The sequence below is a fragment of the Sesamum indicum genome, linkage group LG3, assembly GCF_026168435.1.
Source record: "Sesamum indicum cultivar Baizhima isolate 11 linkage group LG3, ASM2616843v1, whole genome shotgun sequence".
In the NCBI taxonomy this organism is placed as follows: Eukaryota; Viridiplantae; Streptophyta; class Magnoliopsida; order Lamiales; family Pedaliaceae; genus Sesamum; species Sesamum indicum.
The window spans coordinates 30,161,081-30,180,127 of NC_142659.1; the positions used below are offsets into that span (position 1 = coordinate 30,161,081).

At 35.3% G+C, this 19,047-nt stretch overlaps 3 protein-coding genes and 1 non-coding gene across 4 annotated transcripts; 2 read left to right on the forward strand and 2 right to left on the reverse strand.

Annotated features, from left to right (window-relative positions):
• Nucleotides 1-3,466: 3,466 nt before the first annotated feature.
• On the reverse strand, nt 3,467-3,550 carry TRNAL-CAA (transfer RNA leucine (anticodon CAA)). The gene has a single exon. It is a non-coding gene; the product is annotated as a tRNA-Leu (tRNA).
• Nucleotides 3,551-4,484: 934 nt separating this feature from the next.
• Nucleotides 4,485-6,780, forward strand: LOC105159349 (thaumatin-like protein 1). The gene is made up of 3 exons (XM_088878469.1): nt 4,485-4,802; nt 4,900-5,575; nt 6,260-6,780. Exons 1-3 carry the CDS (start codon nt 4,727-4,729, stop codon nt 6,468-6,470), a joined length of 963 nt encoding a protein of 320 aa, XP_088734595.1. The 5' UTR covers nt 4,485-4,726; the 3' UTR covers nt 6,471-6,780.
• A 2,129-nt stretch (nt 6,781-8,909) lies between these two features.
• Nucleotides 8,910-14,411, reverse strand: LOC105159350 (endoplasmin homolog). The gene is made up of 15 exons (XM_011076388.3): nt 14,133-14,411; nt 13,840-13,960; nt 13,600-13,753; nt 13,422-13,502; nt 12,930-13,041; nt 12,687-12,813; nt 12,459-12,597; nt 11,544-11,661; nt 11,227-11,417; nt 10,906-11,121; nt 10,651-10,816; nt 10,272-10,413; nt 10,031-10,181; nt 9,500-9,904; nt 8,910-9,412 (listed from the first exon to the last, which is right to left on the reverse strand). The coding sequence occupies exons 1-15, from the start codon at nt 14,194-14,196 to the stop codon at nt 9,164-9,166; spliced, it is 2,436 nt and encodes an 811-aa protein (XP_011074690.1). The 5' UTR covers nt 14,197-14,411; the 3' UTR covers nt 8,910-9,163.
• A 935-nt stretch (nt 14,412-15,346) lies between these two features.
• LOC148788882 (uncharacterized) lies at nt 15,347-16,167 on the forward strand. Its single transcript, XM_088878375.1, has one exon. It carries the CDS (start codon nt 15,581-15,583, stop codon nt 15,893-15,895), a length of 315 nt encoding a protein of 104 aa, XP_088734501.1. The 5' UTR covers nt 15,347-15,580; the 3' UTR covers nt 15,896-16,167.
• Nucleotides 16,168-19,047: the final 2,880 nt, after the last annotated feature.

Consider the following 19,047-nt stretch of genomic DNA (forward strand, 5'->3'; position numbering starts at 1 on the left):
ATGACCAAAGCCTGGGAAGAAATGTGATGTAGTGATGGGGTTGGTATTAAATAGGTACAAAGAAGTTAAGAGGTGTGATGTAAATCAACTACGTCTTATGTGTTATTTAAGTTGGTTTAGGTTTCTTCAAGACTCTTACTTCCGGGTAATGTATAGGTTTCTCACGAGGATACACTCCATTCTTATTCTTGCTCATCTCTTAGTCGCGTTTGAAAAAAAGAATTTTAAAAAAATTAAAATTTATATATCAATATTCAATAAAAATTTGAAATCATTCTATCAGAATGCAATTTTAGGAAAAAAGGGTGGTATGTGGCTATGTGCATGGAATATTTTGATCCCTCCAACATTAAACATTAAACATCAGTATCTACTGAAAATTTTATAACTAAAAAATTTAAAAGTATTTAAATAAGTTCAAATAATAATTGTTAAAATTTTAAAATTCATAATTTTAAATCCATCTATCCAAATTACACATAAAATTAGGATTTTTATAAAAGTTGTTGGCAAATGGGACTTCTTACTTCTTAGCATGCCTTATCCATTGAATGGAAAAGAGAAAAATATTTTTCGTGTAAGATTCGTAGAGAATTAGGATTGGGCCTTGAGCCCAAGGCCTGGTCATACACAACTGGGCCGACTTGGTTATGGTCAAGTTGAGGTATTAGTTCAAGTTTGACATTTTTGATTTCTAAATTTTCCAATTTATTATTATTACTATTATTGGTATAATATTATTACTTTTCTACACAACATTAATGTTTTATCTAGTAATTAATTATCTTGGAAAAATTGTAGATACATATATATATGTATGTATATGTATATATACAATAATCTCAAATTTGGAATATTGAATACTTTAATTTATCTTTTAGTTTTCTTTACCTTAACCAAAGTATTTAATCACATGATTTGCATATTTATTTTATGATTTATTATATCAAGATTTAATTAGAGGACTTATATATATATATATATATAAAATTAAAGATTGATTTTACATATCAGAAAAAAAATCAATTATAACAATAAGTCATTCTAAACACGGAATTGACTTTAGCTAATTAAATCCATAAAGGGGCTTCTGATTTTATGTATCCCCCGACTTACGTAATTAATCCATATTTATCTACAAAAATACAAAAGATAACTTAACTAAGAAGATATTTACTAATTATGTATACACCCTTTTTGACACTTCCATGACACCAAATTTTCTATTTCATTTTATACAATTTACGTGTATTATTTTTCTTTTAAATAAAATCAATGATATAATTTTTGTATACATAATGTAAAATTGAGTAGCTAGAAGATGCAATTGAAATTGCAACATAAAATTCAATCCACGTTATGGTTCTCGTTTTGCTTACGTGTGCGGGTTAAATATAATTTACCCTTCCGTGTTAACAAAAATGTGTAAAAATGTCCCTGTGAAAAAACAAAGTACAATTTATCCTCCTATAACACTAAAAATAATACAATTTACCTTTTCTTTTTACGCTTTTCGGTTAAGACGGGTAAATTATATTTAAGCCCACCCAGCACAACACAATCTTCCTTTCAACTCCCATGCAAAAATTAATACCGTAATTGCTTGCTAGCTTTTCAATTCTGTGGTTGGAAATCTTATCCAGATCGATCTCTGGCCCAGTCAGAGAAATTAAAGCATAAACAGCTGAAAGGGTAAAGAAATGCATGGATCCTTGGTGCGGCTGCGGCTGCGCCTCTTTTCACGACAGACAACGTTTTCATGCACCTACATTAATTATACGTACATTCCCTAGCTATATAGTTCATTTTCTCAAGGACCAAAGGTTGGTTGCTTTAATTTGGATATGGTCATCACGTCTTCATCAAACCCTTATCTTCCTTTCCTAAACACTCAAATCATTCTAACTTTATCACCAATTCTTCTCTGCCCATTTACCAAAACCAAACAATAATCTAAAATTATATATCCTTTTCAAGATAGCTACAATACTTAATTTGTTATTTATTAAATGCTACTAATAGTAAGATTATGTTAGGGAAAATATCACCTGTAATCCTATAAATATGGGGCTGATAATTTTAGTACTGCGCAAATTCATGTTGACATTTTTATTCTATAACTTTATTTAAAAAAAAATCGTATATTGAGTACTAAAATAATAAAAAATGTGCGCATAACCTATTTAATTGGGTGTTTTTTTGATTCAATATTTAATGAAACGGCTAACTTAGAGCTACATAATTGAGATTTCAATTTCATATATACCGGTGATAGTGATAGGACTCCTGGATCCGCAGCTATCCCAAACACAAACACTTAAGTCCACAATATCCAAAAAGAGAACAAGGGTCAAAAGTTGATGTCTGCAAATGGGATCAAAATATGTGTGTGTATATATATGTCTTAGCATTTTAATTTAGAAAAGGGGAATGATGGTTGAAGGAATACTAGTTTGAGATTTGAAGAATAAAGGGTAGATTGTATGTGTTAGTAGTTTTTTCTCTATACACAATCCACATCGGATACAATATGCCTATTTATACTTGTTGATGCAAGGGGTTCTCCAAACTCATTTGTGGTTAACATTAATAGCATACTCAAGAAGCTATGATCTATTGCTCAAATTAATATTATCTAGAAGGTTTTTTTTCTACTTGTAATAATATGCATGCATGTATGTGTATGTGTATGTGTCAACATGCAATAGCGTTGGGGTGTGTAAGCAGGCCTACTTTTCATGTCATCAACCATGCATGATTCTTGACTGGTGTCTTTTTTGCCATGCATGTTTCTTTTTCTTCCTTTGAATAGTATTAATAATTGCATCATCTCTTTACATATATATGGGCAAATCTTAAAATACCACATCCTCCCAACTTTATCGAAAACATCATCTTATCCCAAATAAAGCTACGTCAACCAATTAACTCTGCACTGTATATGCAATTTGACTTCTATACTATACTATATATATACCTGCAAAACAGGTATATACATACTGTATATATACAATATGTACATGTAGATTTCTACATATATATATGTATGTATGTAGAAAAAAGATTATTGCATGAATGCAATGGATTGAGTAGGTGGAAGGTGGTAGAAGATTCCTCTTTACACGATAGCAGCATGTGTCTTCATACTCGCTTCACTCTGCCTTTACAACTAGGATATATTACATACTGTTGCGTAGCCCGCAGCAGGGGTTTACATATATATATATATATATGTTGAATTGATGATGTCTATGCCGCAGCTGGTTTGCTTTTCCCCTTTTCTTTTTTGTATCTTTTTCCTTTTCACCTACATCTTTTTATTATTTATTATATATGTAGGTGGTTAATTTTCAAAGACAGCGCAAAATATAAAGCCAACAATGGTGAATATCTCCATTTTCCTTTTCCAGAACAAACATGTGTCACCGAGCTGTCGGAAGTGAGAGACCAAAAAAACCCAAAAGGTTGTCAGAAGTGGGATTTGAACCCACGCCCTCTCACGAGGACCAGAACTTGAGTCTGGCGCCTTAGACCACTCGGCCATCCTGACTTGGATGTCTTTTTTTGTATTACGTTTCCATAGATCTGGTCCACAAGATCTGTTTTGTTTTCCACTAGATGGATTGATGGAGAAATTTAGGATGATGGGTCCATCTATCGTCCTATATTTCAAACCAACGAGAGGGAAAGGTTACCTAAGTGGGCATGTACGGAAATCTTTACATTTTGGGTAGGCCCACTATATACATCTAATCTACTTACTCCCTCACAAGCCCACTGCCGGAACCCAACCCCAATTGCCTCCACAGGAAACACCCACTCTCTTGCCTTTTTACTCCCATCATCATGTTTCCATATCATTCACATTTATAACTTAATTACCTCAATTCATTCTTAAATACCTTTTTTCACCAACCAATAAAGTTAATGAAGCTCTTAGGTCCCAAATCCTCTCATTCTAATATGATTATCAGCTTATAATCCCCACTCCGTTAATCAATCAATCAATCAATCAACTCCATAACTTGAGTAAAACCAAACCACCATACAATTATCCCAATCACATCCCCTTCAAACAATATTTCTTACTAAAATTTTAAGTATGGGTGAATCAAATCAGTTATATAGTAATTATGATACACTTAATTATTATATAATCAATTATTCTTTTGAAATGATTACAAATCACACAACAACAAGTACATTTCACTTAATTATATAATTAATTCAACTGCAGTAGTAATTACGCATCCTAACAAATTATTGCCTTTTTCATTTTCCGGGCAATCTAAGTTCTAATTATAGTCATTAGTTGTAATTGACCCCTAATAAAAAAGATACTCTATGTCAATTTTAATTGCTATTGGGTCGGTTTACACTCAGCAAACACGTACCCTCCTCTAACTTATTTCATTTGAGCATTATACCTAGTACTGTATATTATATCCATCTTATACTATCAATCTTCCATACCTTTAGATTTAATATATAGAAAAAGTAATGCATAGTCAACAAATGCCCACGCAGAAAAAGTTGCATCAACAAATACAAAGTATATATATATACAACATAGAGTTTTTTTGATGGATACCACCCAGTTTTCTCTCTCAATCCCATATGTGTATATGTTCTTGCAGCTGCTTTCATCAATATCTCCAAAACCCTCTCACATACAATTGCAATCACTCTCCTCGTCCGACCACATTTTCATCGTCCACTCCTCCCAATGTCCTCTCCATGGCCTTTTAATTCCTACTCTCTTTATATCATCACCCTCTTTTTCCTCTCTATTAATCCCAAAGGTACACTAATTAATTCTTGCAATGAACCTTCCCATTTTTCTTACATTGCATGTATAGTGCTCATTACCTCATCTTCTTGTTTTCTAATGTTTTTCAGGTAGTTTAGGGACTACATTTACGCTAGTAAACCGATGCGACTACACCGTGTGGCCCGGAATACTCTCCAATGCCGGCAGCTCCGGTCTAGATACCACCGGTTTCCAACTCCAACCCGGCGCCACCAGGTCATTCCAAGCTCAGCCGGGTTGGTCCGGCAGATTCTGGGGCCGTACCGGATGCTCATTTGACTCCGCCACCGGTCAGGGTAGCTGCGCCACAGGCGACTGCGGCTCCAACCAAATGGAGTGCAATGGCGGTGGTGCGACGCCGCCCGCCACTTTAGCTGAATTCACTATAGGCTCAGGCGCCGCCCAAGATTTCTACGACGTCAGCCTTGTTGACGGCTACAACCTGCCCATGCTCATCGAAACGGTGGGCGGTTCGGGCACTTGTGGTTCGACTGGGTGCGTAACCGATCTGAACAGTATGTGCCCCAAAGAGCTGCGGGCAGGGGAGGGGCAGGCATGTAAGAGTGCGTGCGAGGCGTTTAGAAGCCCAGAGTATTGTTGTAGCGGGGCGTACGGGTCGCCGGATACGTGTCGGCCGTCGATGTACTCGGAGATATTCAAGAATGCATGCCCGAAATCGTACAGCTACGCGTACGATGATGCTACGAGTACTTTTACGTGTAGTGGAGCAGATTATACGATTACATTCTGCCCTTCACACACAAGGTACGGAAGATTCATTTTCCCTGCAAAATTATTTGTAATCTTATCCTCATATTTACTTTAATTACTGTCATTTTCATCTTTCAGATAAGGTAAACTGCTCTTCCCACTCGGTATTCTATAAAAGCATAATTTTGTTAAGCACTTAGATTTAATATAAAAGAGTAAAGATCATTAAGGTTGCTTTCGTAAAAAAATTTAACAGAGTTAAAATTTGGAATTAAAATTAATTATAAATTTTTAAGAATTATGAGATGCAACGTGATGAATTAAAAAATAATGAAATTATAATAATAAAACTATTTTGTGAGACGTAAAATGCAATTTTTTTTTTCCCACAAGAATAGTAGTAGTAATAAAGGAAGCAAATGAGAAGAATCTTTTAGTGACTTTGCTTTCTAATATTGTACTATAAGATCTACTTTTTTCACTTGAGTGGACGTGTGTATCTGGTTTAACTTTTTCCTTGCAAAACCTTTGCTTTGTAATGTGTACCTCAAATTTATGTTAACTTTAAACTGTATAATGTAACTGTTTCATTTAATTTCAAATCTAATTTCATTAAGCCTCAAATTATATACGCAATAATGTAACATTTTTTAAGCTCCATATTAATTATATTAGAAAAATCAGACCAATGCTAAAACTTTGGATTGCACATATTAACTAGCAATCAATCTTTTGCAGTCAGAAATCTTCAAGAGACTCTTCACCACCAGGGATGGCGGCCGGAACCACAAGCGGGCTACCAGCCGATGGGTCGAGTTCTCAGGCACAAGACAATAACCTACCGCCGTGGCTGCCAAATTTCGTGACCGGAGGCTCATCACATAATTTGGATCTCATTAGTGCAACAACGTTAATCTTGTCCTCAATCTCAATTTTGCTTCAGTTATAGGAATCATCCAAATTGAGAGATTCTCATTCTCACACACAATGATAGCAAAACCACAATTTTGCAAGCTCATATGTGTACAGAAATTAATGACACACTACTCTATAACTATTATTTTTTTTTTTATCAAACTGATCAAATATATTACTTAACAGTGTTATACTAATTATTTTTTTCACCCATTTGATTAATGAACAAATTAAGATATAGATGGTATTTTATTTTCTTTAATTGTAATATTTAGTTAGAAAAATGAGAGATATATATTTATGATAATAAAAGAAAAAGCAGGTGAGATTGCTTGATGATGAAACTTTTTGTTGAGGTGTATAAGTAGTGGTTGGTGGATGCTCTTTTAAGCAAAGCTTGGCTACTTTACTTTACTGGAAGAACAAGCTTGGTAGTTAGTCTCATTCTTTTACCATTCCAACCATAATATTTCATGGAATCATGTATTGTCTGCCACCATGCCCTCTTACCTACCTACCATACATATATATATTTCACAAAATATCATTCAAAATGATTTAAGATTCTTTTTAATGTGGAATTATTTAAACAGATTTGAAGAATTTGTTATATTTCAGATCATTGAATTGCAATTTTGATCCAACACATTATGGAGAGTAGTACTATAAGTACATTCGATTTTGGAGTTAGCAATTTATCATATTACATTTAAACTTTTGTGTAATTTAAGGATTCCGGCCACCAAAGACCCCATAAATGACTGGACAATGATAAGCCTCCTATGTAGCAATGATTTGATTTTTGGAGTTTTGTTAGCAAAAACCCCAATTCTAAAACTCTAAAAAAATGTCACATCATCATTTTTCGGTCATTTTTTGAGACATTGGCTGCCAGAGTCCTCAAATTGCACCAAAAATTATACTTGATGTCCTAAATTGCCAACTTCAAAATTGACTGGTCTTATAACGACACTTGTTTGATATTCAAAATTCCTATCTTCGAATCTATAGATTCAAACGCAATGTGTAAGGAAGTTTAATTGCTTCCTTAGATGGAGAACTTTTTGATTTTTTTAAATAAATATATTTTATCTTAAAGAGTAGAGAAATGAATGCATAAATAAAGGAATAGACAGATAGATCCATCAGTCTTGTGATTCATTTATTCACCTTTATGCGCTAAGCGTCCGACTCTTTAGTTTTTGGGGACGCGGCTCTAACTAAACAAAACTTCACGAGCGAGTGATGTTTTTTCAGAGATAATTACACTTTTTTCTTTAAAGTTTGATGTAATTACATATAAATTCTTTTGTAGTTTGAGAAATTACATTAAACATCCCTGAGGTTTGCTTTGTCTAACAAATAAATTTCCCGTTAGTCAAAATTCACCAAATTTACTAATATTAACAAAAAAATGAAAAAAAAATCTATGTTTACTTTCGATTAACTTATTACAAATTTATTGCAGGTCAAATAAATATTTTTATGATCAAATTATTCTTATACGTCTTCATGCATTAATGCATGAGAGGACGTATATCTTCACCATTATAAAGGTAGTTTAATCATAAAAAAATTATTTGATTTGCAATAAGTCAATAATAAGTTAATCGAGAGTAAATATCAATTTTTATTTCTTTTTTTTTTTTTGTTAATATCAGCAGATTTGATGAATTTTGACTAACGAGGGGACTTATTTGTTAGATTTAAATGTAATTTCTCAAATCAAACGAATAATTACACTAAAATTTCAAGAAATAAGAGTGTAATTATTATTATTATTATTATTTTATTGGTGGACGGTTGCAATTAAAGGTTGATTTGTGCGGTTCAATGTTGTGCCTGAGATAAGATGTATCTGATGAAGACACAGGAATCTTGTATTTTTGGTAAAGCTCTCTCCTCTCGCACTTTGCTTTCATTTGGCAAAAGTGATGATCATGTGTTGAATTAAAAACAACATAAATTCCAATCATGAGAAAATTATGGCATGCATCTGTTCTGCATTTGAAATTATAAGATTTCAAGTTTCATCGCTAACTTGCAAAAGCTTGCGTCGTTAGTAAGTTGGAGAATTTAAGAATAAACAGATTCACAATGGGCATTTACCAAGGACTGTTTTGCGAATTGCACATGCTGAAAATTGTCGATTTTGCACCTGCAACTTTAAAAAGTTTACTTGTAATTTTGTAAATAACATGGATTTGTTTGTATATTTAAATCTGATTTTAAAAGAGTTAATGCAATTTACCATATTTAACAGTGCAGATGCTACCACAGGAGATGGACAATTTGACGGTGCATGTTTTGTGAAACACAATGGCATTGAGATTAGTTAAATTGTTTCCCCGTACTTCTCTCAAGCTTCACGTTCTACAAAAATAGAACAAGTTTCGGGGGGGGGGGGGGGGGGGGGCACATAGGGGTGCATGGGAAACCTCTCTTCAGTTGTATTATCAGTTTGAAACCATAGTAACTTTCACAAAAGACTGAAATAAAGAATAAGGAAATATAAATTAGCATTCTACAATTCAGAGAGAAAACACACTGCCGCAGTCCAAACAGTTTGTAGACAAAGGAATGCAGCAGCACAAAATCCGTGGTGCTTATGTTTGCACTGACCTACAAATTGACACTGGCAATTCTAAATCCTAACCAATGCCTCTAACAAGAAAGCACCATCTCAATGATTTTCTCATTAGAGGGACGATCTAAGAGAAAGTAAGCCTACAACTCGTCCTTCACATCTTCTTCTTCACTCTTAGAGGACGATCCTGTTTCTTTTGTGTTGGGTTCAGCCTCGGCTTCTTCTACATCGTCTTCCTCCTCAACTGTTGCATCCGGGCTGATTCGGAGGCTGTTTTTCACCGAGCTGTAGATTCGGGAAGCGAAATCCTTGGGATCATTTAGTATAAAACCACTCTCCAGAAGGGCTGTCTGATACATGAGTTGTGCTGTTTGCTTTACACTTTCATCCTGTAGAAGGAAGAGGATGAAAGATTTAATCAAGATTACAACATCACAAAGAGAAAAGCCATGTCTTAGATACTGAGTCAAAAGTACCTCAGGGTCCTTCACTACTCTCTCTCGAAGCTCCTTGATTATTGGGTGCCTTGCATTAATTTCAAGCACTCTTTTGCCGCGCATGTAAGACTGCTTCCTAGCATCTGAGAGAGTTTGAGACTGCATTATCCTTTCCATGTTTGCACTCCAACCATACTTTGATGTCACTACTACACATGGTGAGCCTGACAAACGGTTGCTTATTTTCACGTCATCAACATTCTCGCTGACAAGGGCACCTTTCCACCATTTAGTCAACTCCTTGAATGACTCCTTAAGTGCTTTGTCTTTCGAATCCTTCCCTATTTTCAGTCCCTCTTTAGATACGTTCTGGAACTTCTTGTCTTCATAGTCCGTCAGATATTGCATCAGATATTCATCCACTGGATCAGCGAAGAGAATAACCTGCAAGTGAAAATTGAAAATTTAAGGGTGTGAGCTCACAGGAAAAGCACTTTCAGGTATATATACTGAAAAGTACAGGAATAGACCTTTAGCCATGAGGTCATTGACACTTGGATGAAAGCTTACCTCGTAGTTCTTCTTTGTCAGCCTCTCAAGGAATGGAGATTTCTCCAATTGTTCCTTGCTTGTTCCAGTAATATAAAAGATATCTTTTTGTCCAGACTTCATTCTTGAGATGTATTGATCCAGTGAAGTTAATTTACCGTCTGATTTATTGCTGCAAAGAGCAAAACACCACAATATTAATCTTTCAAAAGAACTTATTGTTTAGATTGCAAAAGGTTGTAATATACCCTGATCTCCTTACGTCTCAAACCGAAGAAGCTTAGCCAGGCGGTTTCTGTTAGTTGCATCCTCAATAATACCGAGCTTAATTGACCTGCCAAATTCATTCCAGAATTTCATGTATTGGCCTTTCTTGTCTCTGCTGTCATTGGATTCTTCAATACCTGCAGCAGCATTGAATTTCATAATCAAATGAGGCTTGGGTTGGAGGGGTTGGAGAGGTAAACAGAAAACAACACATATAACAACATCAATACTTATTTTCCTTCATGTATAACTGCAAGAAAGATAAAAGCAAATGCACTACTTCAATAAGCACTTTGAATTCGTTTTGTTGACTTGCGAACTCCGGGCAAAAGTTCTCTTGTAACAGATACAAGTATCTCTAGTCTGTGTCATACCTTTCTTGTCTTTATCACTAGACTCATCAGGGTCCTCATCAGCAATTTTGCGAATCATATCAAGGGCCTTGCGAATGAGTTTCTTCTTTATTGTTTTCAAGCTGCTATGCTGTTGTAGCATTTCTCTTGATACGTTAAGTGGCAAGGTATCAGAATCAACAAGTCCCTGATAACCCAATACAGTAAGGAGCACATCCCAATGCTCAATATAATCATAACATTAACATTCCACGAGTTTGAGAAAACAAAGATTACCCTCAAGAAGTTCAGGTACTTGGGCAGAAGTTCATCAAATTCATCTGAGATAAACACCCGTCTGACGTATAATTTCAAATTGGAATTCTTTGATTTGTAGTAACTCTCATACAGATCATGAGGAGCCTTGGGAGGCACGAATAGTACAGCCTTGAACTCAACATCACCTTCAGCAGTAAAGTGACTCCATGTTAAAGGCCTCTCATCACCAAAGTCCTGCCAGTGGAGGTAAATATGTTAATGAAAACCGTAAAGGAGCTCCCCTAGAAGATAGTAACACTTGGGCTGCATATGATCCACTAGGCTGGATATGGCACACACCTTGGCCAAAGAGTGATAGAATTTTGTATATTCTTCATCAGTCACCTTCTTTGGATTCCTTAGCCATATAGCTTTCACATCATTCAGAAGTTCCCACTCATAGGTAGTTTTCTTCACTGTCTTGGTCTTAGATTTTTTCTCATCCTCATCTTTATCGGTATCTTCCTCTTCCTCAGAAGATTTATTTTCAGCTGTTCATGGAGTGCAGTGAGAAATGAGACTTCATGCATGCAGACCTTTACTAATATCATTCAAATAAAATCAGTGACAGAACATGTACAATTACAAAGGAAGCTCTACACATAAATCATGCGTACGTGTTTCCTCATCAACACTGGACTCATCTTCATCTGCAGGAACCTCCTCATCCACTTCTTTGCTAGCCCATAGGTGTATAGGGAAGTTGATAAATTCAGAATACCTTTTCACCAACTCCTGCAACAAAAAAATAGATTCGATTTGTTATAGCCTCGACGATGATACATAATGATGCGACATTTAAAAAAGTATGATAAATCAACAAAATGTATTGTGATCCCAAACTTATTATAGGTGAAAACCATAGATGGTTCTCGTGAACAAGTTTAGCTCAAATATCACTACTTAATGGTTTAATCCTCCGCCTCATGTCTTATTGTACTTGTCACTTTATAATGATATTAAGTTGAAACAATTACGTATACGAAATACTCCTAAAAAGATCAAACCAGAATTTATCTTTGTACTGACAGGAGAGAAAGAGAACTGTAACCAAGCTAAAGGCATTTAAGTCTAAGTCAAATGTCCAACATGGGTTTCTCCCAAGACATTTACTAATTGTCTTTCAAGTGACCCTTCAATGCTTAAAGAGATCCAAATACAAATCAACACAGCTATCTGGATATTTATAAACCAAATATGTAGAATTATAGATCGCCAAACATGGATCAAAGTAATCATCCCACATGATAGAAACAAATGCATGCCATTTCTAGAAATATCAACAAAACTGTGCCATACAGAACTGAAGTTGGGGCCACATAATCAGAAGTGGAAGAGAGAAAAAGAATTACTAGAAGTGGCTAAACTTCAAGTGTGAATTACCAATGTCCTACGCATAGTATATTCTACGCTTGGTAAATTACCAGATGCACAATCTCCAGAGGCTTCTCATCCAATCTAAGCTGTCACAGTTATGGAAAACTCCAACTACTTACACCTCAAGGATAAAAGACAGTACACAGACTACCAACCTTCAATTTGTACTCATCCAAGTACTCCTGTGCTTCATCTCTGAGATGCAACCTGATTTCAGTTCCACGACCAAGTGGCTCATTCCACTCATCTTCTGAAATAGCAAAAGCCCCATCAGCCTTTGACTCCCAGACATGCCTGGAAGTGGTTAGAAATTTCAAACATCATAACATTACCATCTGCAAGGGAAAATCTATTATAAAGAATGGAGGTCAAAAAAGTCATACTGCTTATCATCATTGTGTTTGCTAATCACTTCAACGTAATCGGCAACAAGATATACTGAGTAGAATCCAACACCAAATTGCCCAATGAGGTTAAGATCTCCACTTGTCTGCATTTTTTCCACAAATGCTATATAGACAAAAAATTATGAATAATAAGTGAATGATTACTTTTAAGCAACAAAAACCTAGAGAATAGCAAGTTTTAAAGCAATAATTATGCTTGCTTCAGATCAGTATGAATACCTGAAGTTCCGGATTTAGCAATGGTACCCAAATTCTTGATTAAGTCCTCCTTAGTCATTCCTATACCTCTATCACGGATTGAAAGTATTTTTTTTTCTTTGTCCAACTTTATCTGCATAGATTAAATCCGTGACATGAGAGATCAGAATGAGTCAATTAATTTTCTGAAAATGATTCAAGTATAATAATAAATTGTGCACATTGTTGTTTCAGCTACTCAAAATTTTTCTACTGCAACAATGTAAAGTGAACTGCTCAAACTTCAAATTGTTACAAGCTTCAGTAAACAGTCATTTGCTATTCAAATATCCTTGTGAAATTCATACAATTTCAGCTATACAAGCTTATAAATCCTGAAACTACTATATAAAGCCATTATAAATGTACTATTCAAAGCATTATATAACAATATAATAACAACCTCATACTGTTAAGCTTTCTCAGAACTACACGGGAAAATCTAAGCAACATTGTTATCCATTAAAAACTAACCTGCATCTCCAGCTTGGCATCGTCACCTTCACCCAAAACTTCCTTGTCAGTAAGCGATAAGAATCTAATCTTGTCCAGAGCCTAAATAACCAACAAAATCCACAGATCAAACTCGTATATTTTCCGAAATATACTCTTAAAGGCTAAGCAGACAACACAAAACAAGAAAATGACATACGTCTGAAGCATTTGAGATCAACTCTCTCAAAAAAATATCTTTGTTGCTGTAAAGAGAGTTGATAATAATATCCATCAGCCGCGAGACCTCTGCCTGGAACTCAAACCTCTCTGCATTGGCTCGGAGCGTTCTTCTTGACATAGACTCCGCTTCTCTAAATCACAGCAGCAAATAATATAAACGTACATTTCTTGTTCACGAAATAAATATGAATAAATTTCCATCAAAACGATCAAATACCTTTTAGCGACATTGGAATCGGTAGATAATCCATTTGGAACAGCGCCGATCTTCTCCTCCACCTTCGGCGGATCAACCGAAGCATCTGAATCACCTTTTGCATTTACATGTATTTTCCTACCTAAAATGTTTCAATATCCATGGAGACTTCAAAAACAAAAGATAAAACATTGCGACCAAACAAGCATAAAACAATAAAACTGAAGCACGTCGATGAAACATTCTTCGAAATGCTTCATTAATTAATCGCCAAGATAAACGCATCATAAATAATGAATAACTTAATTTAGTACCTTGATCTGGAAAAAGAAACAAAAGGCATAACAGAAAGAGAACGGAGATCGTCCACTTCCTCATTCTGATTTGCTAGGAAAATCCAGATTGTTGTTGAGCCAAGTGAGAGTGAAGAGTGTGAGTGAAATATATACAACCAGGTTTCTTACAAGAGTTAATCACGAGTAAGAGCGTTCTGATTGGTTTGAAATTGGCAGTGTGGAAAATGGAAATTATGACGGTGCAAATGAATTTCATACTACGTCGAACGCTTCCATCGCTTGACGTTGCCTTAGTAGGCGTGGAGTTTTCGTGGGGCATCTGAAGACCGGGGTTTTGGGTTATATACAAACTCTATTATAAAATCTTTTCTTTAAAAAAAAAAAAAAACGAGCTGGAAAAAAAGCCCTCCGTTATTTTGAAATTGAGCAAAATTTCTCGCAAGTTTTGATTTTTTATATATTACATATTACATGCAGTCATTTTTTTTGTTTTTTTGTACTTTATTTAATTATAAAAAGTATTCATGTTATAATTAAAATTATTAAATTTTTTATTTTATAAATCAACGACTCAAATCTAATGCGACAAAAATCAACAGGTCATAGCCATCCTCCCTCATCCCAGATGTGCGGTTGCGCTGCCACCTGCATCCCTCTCCCTTCCCAGTGTGGCCGCCTCCTCTCCCCCCTCCCAATCGCTATTCCCCTTCCCTCGTCGACAGTTATTACTTTAATAGATTACGTCACTTTAATATGATTGGATTAGATAGTCATATTTATAGATATTTCTCGATATACTTGATTATTTCAAATAAAATATTATTAAAATTTACCCAATATTCTTAATTGTATTTTATGGTACAAGACCAAAGGACTAAAGATACCACACAATGTAGACTGTGATTGACTCAACTGTCTAAAAATTAAAAATTTGGAGAGCCTCTCCATACCTAATTTGGGTTTTAAAGCATGCACTGACTAAGATTGGTTTAGGCTTTAAGGTAGTTCGGAGTTCGTCCTTTTATTCCATCACACCAAATTAATTATAAAATAATTGTAATATATTTATATTATAATAAATGTGATCGGACTTAATTAGAATTTCCCTTATAAATATCATAAGGAATTAGAGTTGATGAGTTTGGGAGTGTAGTGGCCTCATGATTTTTGGTTATATAGAAATGAGGTCATGATTGGCAACGGCGGGATGATGCTTATTTGCTTAGTGTTTACCTTATATTCTTTTATAAAAGACAACCAAACACTGAGCCCAAAGGAGATAAGCTCGATACCGAAAGAAAAGTTGGCTCTCCTCTTCACACCTAAAACGGCCCCCATCCCAAGCATTTAATTGCCTCCTCCCCAAGCTCATCATCATCCCTTCCCCCCACCCTCTCCAAATCTTCAACCTACAATTTTCACCCACCCCCCCACCGACAAATTCATGCTTTAGAAAGCTCCACAGCATGCCGATTTCCGACGCGGTGGTGGGGAATTTGACAACTCTATACCTGTTGGTGATTGCTGCTATGAAAGCTTACGGCCTGGCCACTGGCCGGAGCTTCAGCGGCAGCTGCGTCCTCATCCTCTCCACGGCGGTGGTGGCGTTTATCCTGATTGCGAGCCTTACGTGGGATGTCTCGCGCAAAGCCACGAGGACGCTGATGACTCGCGATCACGGCCACGAAATGTGCCGCGGTGGCATCTGTTGGCATGGCGTCGCTGTCAAATCGCCGGCGTCTCAGGTCCGCTTCCGCCTCCCTCAACACCATAACCATTGAATTTGGAGCGTCAGTATCATCATCTTATCGCGTTTCGGTTAAACTAAATCTACTAGCGGTTCAGAATTACTACAGAAAAACCATTACAAGCTTCTTTTCCCTTTTAGCTTTAATCTGTTTGCTTTGCCATTGTAGTACCATGCAATTTTGCTTTCTGTTAGGGTGTTAATAAATAAAATCTAAGAGGTAGTTTTCTGGAAACCATTTGTGCCATATGAAATGTACTCATATGTACCATTGTTCATAAATAATACTTCAATTTGTTGTTTCTACATTCAAATCCTCTTTCAGTTGAAGAGCTTGCTTGCTTTCACTCTTAGATTTCTAATGATTTTCAAACATTGTTCACATTTCAAGGTTTTAGTGTTTTCTCTAGCCTCTCCACCGGTCCAAATTGGGCTTCTGAACACATGAGATGGCAGTATGTGCACATCACACAAGTTGGTGACTCTGCAGTTATTCGATTAGTCTATATATGAGACAACATTTTCTTACTAATCTCCAAATCTTTTGTACTTGAGAATTAACTTCTTTGGTACACTAAATTAAAATAATATCGCAAGTGTTATAATCATCGTATTATTGATCGTTCTTGTTTGATTACACGCTAATCACATAGTAATACTTGAGAATATTAGATCCTACTTATATACATTCACTGGAAATACTTATATAATATGATTGGATCCAACATAGGTTTTAGACTGGTTTAGGTGGGGAAGACATCCTCTCTTTCTTCTTCTCGGCAGAGGATTTCCATTTAATGTAGGTTCATGGAACTATGCATGATCCAATTATAACATGGACAGGCCCATTTGTATTTCTTTTACTAGATTAAAGGATAGACATGATTCAAAATATCTAGGCTTCAATTATATGCTCGGTGGGCATAGTAGTTGAAGTCATGAATGACATGTCACGTACCTACAATTTACTTCTCAACTTCAATAATGTCCATTGAATATATGAACCCATTCAAATTCGTGGATTGGAGAAAGAAAAAATGAAAACAAACCATAAAGTACGACTTTCTCTATCCCCAAGTAAAGATTGTGCTGCTGCCTAACCAAATCCAATTTTTCAATATTTAGGCATAGTTTTGACATTATTAAATTTCTGAATTTTAGTACTTACTATTTTGATTATATTATTTACCTACTTTTTTCTACTTCTATTTTATTCATATTACAACATCACATAATTTGGTTCATGTATGATTAAAATCGATTTGAGTTAAAAAAAAAATATCATTGAAGCGCATAAAACAAGTTTAATTTGGGGTTATCCAAATAAAGGCACTTTCTTTTTATAAGGGCAAATTTGTTGGAATTGTATGCGCTAGCAGTTTAGTATTCATCAACTTATACTATAATGTCAACTGGCCACCAAAGTGTGTGGCGCGTGGTATCTCAAAACTTTAAACGACAAACAACAGAATATGTTTCTTTGGCTATGATGCTTGTCTCTTTGCTTCAAATCAGTTTCCTTTTATTTTTCTTCCTTTACATTATGGTGTGAGTGGTCCACTTCCAACATACTATATGTGATTGAACAAATAATTATGAGTTTTTTATATATATGAATGTCTGACTGCAAGTAATAATTGAATTGTTTTATAATCACATTACGACGCAACTAAACAACAAGGAAAAATAAAGGTCAAAAGGAAAGAAACAAAATTAGAACAAGAAGGGAAGATTCATCCTCATTGTGGGGAAGCCAAAGCCGGTGATGATCTAAGACCCTTGTCCCTAAACCTTTGTATTTCATATTTTCTATATCTATTATTTTAAAATACTTTTCAATCTTGATGATTTGATATCCTCGTATTTTAATTTTTTATAATTATCGAATGAGTGTAAAATTGATATTAAGATTATCTTGTAATAAGTCAATAATATCTTACACATATATCTTTGCAAAAAGTATTGACTCATAAATAAATTCATCATAATTGATATAGTCTTTTTTTTTTTTTTTATCATTACCGAATGATACACAAATAATCCGCATGATCCAAATATCGACTTAGCCCATCTGGAGGCCAAATTTGTATAGAAATCTGGTAAGGGAGCCTTAAGGTGCACATCCAAGAAGGAATAGCCCCCCTTGATCTGGACCCGTATACGGACTTTTGGATAATGGGCTATGATCCCCGCCGTTAGCCAAGGCCCTCACGCTAACTTGGCAGCCAAGAGTGCAAGTAGGCGCCTACGTATACTGTGACAAGATTCAGAAAATAATGAATAGATGTTGCTCACGCTTCCAAGTATCTCTTGAAAGCTCAGGGTGTATTTCTCAAAAAGTTTATCCCATCATAACTTCACCTTACGGCCATAACTCCTTGGAGATTTGTGCTAACGCCTTTCATTTTGGGGAAATTCATCCGTAGCAATTGCTAACCCGAGTCCCCTAAGATCTTACCACCTCATCCACTAGAGGTCAACTATAGAAGTTAGGCTTTTTTTTCCGATTTAGTGTAATGTTCTCTTAACACAAAGTCACATATCAACTCGTTACTTGAGCATTCTTATTAGTAAAATTATTTTTTCACCTTTTAAACACTCATTACTATTTTATTCTATAACCATCTACTAACTTGATCGTTAGAATGTTAATATTTTTTTTTTTTTGCAGTCCTCTTTCTTAGACTTATTAATGATTCGGCTCAAAGATTTCAGGTTCAAGGACTTAATTAACGAGCGTTTTTTGCTCGCATCATTACAAAAAAAGATTTTAGATTCAAACTCCAATTTTACCCATTTTGTTATTGTAATTAAAAAAATCAAGAAATTTCAAATTCTGCAAATTTGCATGGAATAGAACATAATTTTCAGAAAATTCGTTCAGTAAAGCTGAAGATATACATGTAAATTAAATTGATAATGAAATAAGAAGAAAAAAGGTGGCCAAGTCTATAAATTGTTTTGAGCGGGAGAAAGAGTAAACTGTAAAGGGGCAGGCAGAAAGAGAGGATGTAGTGATGGTACACACCACTTATTGAGTTGTACCTTTCTCAATCATTGAGACCGACACATGAATTAGGCACTCACTGGAGCTGGGGCTGCCTCTCAACCCTGGTTACTGTTCCTCCAATCCCCTGCACCCTCAATTCACTAATGCGACTTCAGTTCACAATTCGGTAATAGGAT

Excerpts from the sequence above, each read along its gene's own strand:
- LOC105159350 (XM_011076388.3), bottom strand. The coding sequence starts at position 14,196 with ATGAGGAAGTGGACGATCTCCGTTCTCTTTCTGTTATGCCTTTTGTTT. Across the intron at positions 12,814-12,929 it reads TGCTAAATCCGGAACTTCAG|CATTTGTGGAAAAAATGCAG; the intron begins GTATTCATACTG and ends TTGTCTATATAG. Across the intron at positions 9,413-9,499 it reads GAGTAGTGAAGGACCCTGAG|GATGAAAGTGTAAAGCAAAC; the intron begins GTACTTTTGACT and ends TTCCTTCTACAG.
- LOC148788882 (XM_088878375.1), top strand. The coding sequence starts at position 15,581 with ATGCCGATTTCCGACGCGGTGGTGGGGAATTTGACAACTCTATACCTG.
- LOC105159349 (XM_088878469.1), top strand. The coding sequence starts at position 4,727 with ATGTCCTCTCCATGGCCTTTTAATTCCTACTCTCTTTATATCATCACC. Across the intron at positions 4,803-4,899 it reads CCTCTCTATTAATCCCAAAG|GTAGTTTAGGGACTACATTT; the intron begins GTACACTAATTA and ends AATGTTTTTCAG. Across the intron at positions 5,576-6,259 it reads TTCTGCCCTTCACACACAAG|TCAGAAATCTTCAAGAGACT; the intron begins GTACGGAAGATT and ends AATCTTTTGCAG.